General features: G+C 45.4%; 1 protein-coding gene across 1 annotated transcript; it reads right to left on the bottom strand.

Annotated features, from left to right (window-relative positions):
* Positions 1-359: 359 nt before the first annotated feature.
* On the bottom strand, positions 360-3,351 carry ccnd3 (cyclin D3). The gene is made up of 5 exons (XM_061220662.1): positions 2,987-3,351; positions 2,569-2,784; positions 2,184-2,343; positions 1,441-1,583; positions 360-931 (listed from the first exon to the last, which is right to left on the bottom strand). The coding sequence occupies exons 1-5, from the start codon at positions 3,224-3,226 to the stop codon at positions 707-709; spliced, it is 984 nt and encodes a 327-aa protein (XP_061076646.1). The 5' UTR covers positions 3,227-3,351; the 3' UTR covers positions 360-706.

Below are 3,351 nucleotides of genomic sequence, written 5' to 3'. Positions count from 1 at the left end.
GTTTCTCCAAAACACAAAATGCCTCTTCCACCTCTATCCTCAGGGCATGATGGAAGGTAGTGACCCAGTTCAAATTCATGTCAGTTGTTAACACAATACACTTTAGTGCTTTATAGACTTTATTGCTGAACTATAAAATTCTAACCTGGTGGTAAAACAGTGAATTAATTTTACCTCAGCAATATTTAGTGTATATTTAATTCTGTATACAATTCTTCACTGCAGTTTTTTCTCTCAAAATGACATTGGACAGTAAAATGAAAAGCAGCATTTTTAACAGTACAATTGATTCAACAAACTGAACAAAAATATTTAAGAGCAAGCGTTCAGAGTTCAGAGAGCAAATGTATTTGATGCATTGTAAATATTTGCACCTGTGCAAAAGATCATAAACCATATCAAGCATAGTAATTACATTCAAGTTAATACCAAGTTAGTTATCATTCAAAGCCACAGTCTATTGCACCCATAAAACATGAAACTGCATTCTTTGGCACGGACAATGTTAAATAAAACCCCACCAAGAATTCTTTAACACTACTGTTGCTAAGAACTTGACAATATAACAGAACAAAAACTGAGCATCTTTTCACAAATTTGATCAAATACTTTACTTGGTCTACACAATGAAACTAAAAAGGGCCATGTATTTGCCATGTATTTCTCTTCCTGGCCTGTGAAGTCCCCTTCACTTCTTACCAGCCTCTCATTTAGATGGCGACCGATCAGATGACCCTGATCTAGAGGGCGATCTTCCCTGTGGGGAGAACTGGACGTCCTGGATGTCGGTGGGGGTGCAGGCCCACTGGGGCACGCCCTGGATCCCGGACACTGGGGTCTCTGGAGAGCTGGCCCCCCCAGCTGTGGAGCAGGGAGGGAGGCTGTGCTCCAGCATCACCTCCAGCTGCTCTAAACAGGAGCGGAGGAGGCCCTGCGGGGATAATCACATCACATTACACTACATGTATGGCTGGTTTCACCGACACAGATTAAGCTTAGTCCTGGACTGAAGTGAGTTTTGTATGGAGAGTCGCCAATCAAAATGTTATTAAGTCTAGAAGTAGGCTGAAGCGGTGTCTGTGAAAGTGGCCCTTCAGTCAGTCACAAGATCAGCATCCACATATTGATCATGACAAATAAAAAATAAGTATGTTACTGAGCTGCGCAGACAACAGGCGCCCTACTGACCAGAGACATTGCTCCGATAAGACAAGACACAGAGCCCTGCCAACTGAAACCAACCCTTTCTCAGGCAGGTTTCAGTTGGCCTGTGAGGCTGTCTCCCACATTTGCCACCAGCAGGGTCAGGATTAAATTCCACACCACTGCACTGAGAACAACTACTATTTCCACAACCCAGCCCTGACAACCCTGGTTTCAGATGGTACAGCCCAGAGCTAAACACAGTCACAGCCAGCAAGTGCGCAAGCCTGGTCTCACCACGTCAGAATCCAAGAAGTCGGCAAGCAGCTCCATTAGTGAAGTGCAGGAGAGTGGGGCGTCCAGGATCTTGAGACGGCGAACAGCAGCCAGCACACAGGCACTGGCGAGTGTAGAAGGCAGGAATACTGAAAACTTAGACTCTGAAAAGAGAACATGCAAGTGTCACATCTCCACAATGTGGTCCAACCTGAATCCAAGTCATACACATTCTTAATAAAACACTGGATCACTGGAGGCCCTATATGTGAAATGCATTATAAATAAGAAGAATACAACAATTTCCAGAAATTCGAAAAATGTCCCTGGTGTCAAGTTTAATTTCTTCACTGCCTAACCTTGTCCTTCTTTGTTTCTTTTTCCTGGGGCTCCTGCCCCTCCCCCGCCCTGAGTTCACAGACTGCTCCATCCCTGTCCCTTGCCCTGACATTGTGGACCACTGCAGCCCTATTCCTGCCCTGGTTCTTGTGCACGCCTTGACTCATCTCAGAGGTACAGATGTATCACACTGCCTCTGTAAACTCACTATGCCCCTCTAAACCACTATGCCTCTCTAAACTCACTGTGCCCCTCTAAACTCACGCTGATTTCTCATAACATTTCAGTTACCTATTCTACCTTTACACATCACCAGCAAGCAGAGGGTGGGCTCTATAGCTTGGTTCCTTCTGAGATTTCTTGTGATTTCACTGGTGGGAACTATCTGAAGGTTTTTAAAATGTGAAAAAGCATATGAACTCTACCTGTGGCTGCCAGAGCAACATAAGAGTGGGTATGTTTGCGCAACATGTGGAGGCTGAAAGGCATGATGGGTAGGCTTTTCACAATAGGCTCCAGGAAGTCAGAGGGCAGCACTGATGCCAGATCCCAGCCCAGCCGGGATACCACCACCAGCTCCCACTGCTGTAAAATACACACGCACACACACATTAGAGCCATTTCCCCTAGGCGATACTGCCCTGGGAAGCCGCTGGCCATGACCAGCACTTGCATGGAATGTATGTTTATTGCCATTTATATAATAAAGTGTTCCCTCAGGATGTCCCCTTCATGGAACACAGCATGAAGACGTTTAGTTTGAAACACAGGTTTTAACCCACGTTCATATTGAAATTTAACTGCAATCACCAGAAGGTCGGAGACTGTGATGGCATTGTCAGTGTAGATGCAGAGTTTACTGGCACCCAGATGAACAGTCTCGCGTAGTTTGGAGGCCAGGAACATGCAGACGGTGCCTAGGAGCTGCAAATGTGTCCTGGGCACAGGGAAATGGCCCAAGTAACGATCCAGATAGTGAATAGCCAATGGAAAAACCTCCTCTTCACATTTCTGCTCCTCACAAACCTGCCAGACACAGTTGTAGGAATTTTACTTGCCAACACTGACATACTGCATTTTACCAATTGATTGGAGGATGTTGAGACTAGTTCGCTGCAAAGCCACTTCACTAGTTACCTAGCTACCTAGCCGCAATAGCTAGTCAAACGTAAAATATACTCCATTTTGACTACATACATAGCTTTGTAATCTTGTAACTGTGTCATACCTGCAACATCCACACCGCTAATATCCTCCTCATGTAAGGCTGAATGTCAGTTTGAATTCTGCCAAAGTAAGGCTGCGGGGCCCAGTGTCTCTTCTCTAGAGCTAAAAGGTTCTGCAGAGTCCGGCTGTCCTCGATGAGACTGGGGTCACAGCAGGCCCGAATTACCGCGGATAAACGAGGAGCTGGGCAGTTTATCGGAGTTGATTTGAACCTACCATCTTCAAGACACATTAGCTCCATTCGTTAATATTAGCTAACAACCCGAGATACGACGCCACAGACAGCAATAACAAAGCAGTTTGCTAATCTGAAACCAATGCCAGTGAAATCAGAACACTAACCGATATGCACTGGCAGGACAAATC

The sequence above is a fragment of the Conger conger genome, chromosome 14, assembly GCF_963514075.1.
Source record: "Conger conger chromosome 14, fConCon1.1, whole genome shotgun sequence".
Lineage (NCBI taxonomy): Eukaryota > Metazoa > Chordata > Actinopteri > Anguilliformes > Congridae > Conger > Conger conger.
The sequence above is the reverse complement of the archived record's forward strand: the minus strand, read 5'-3'. Positions and strand labels throughout refer to the sequence as shown.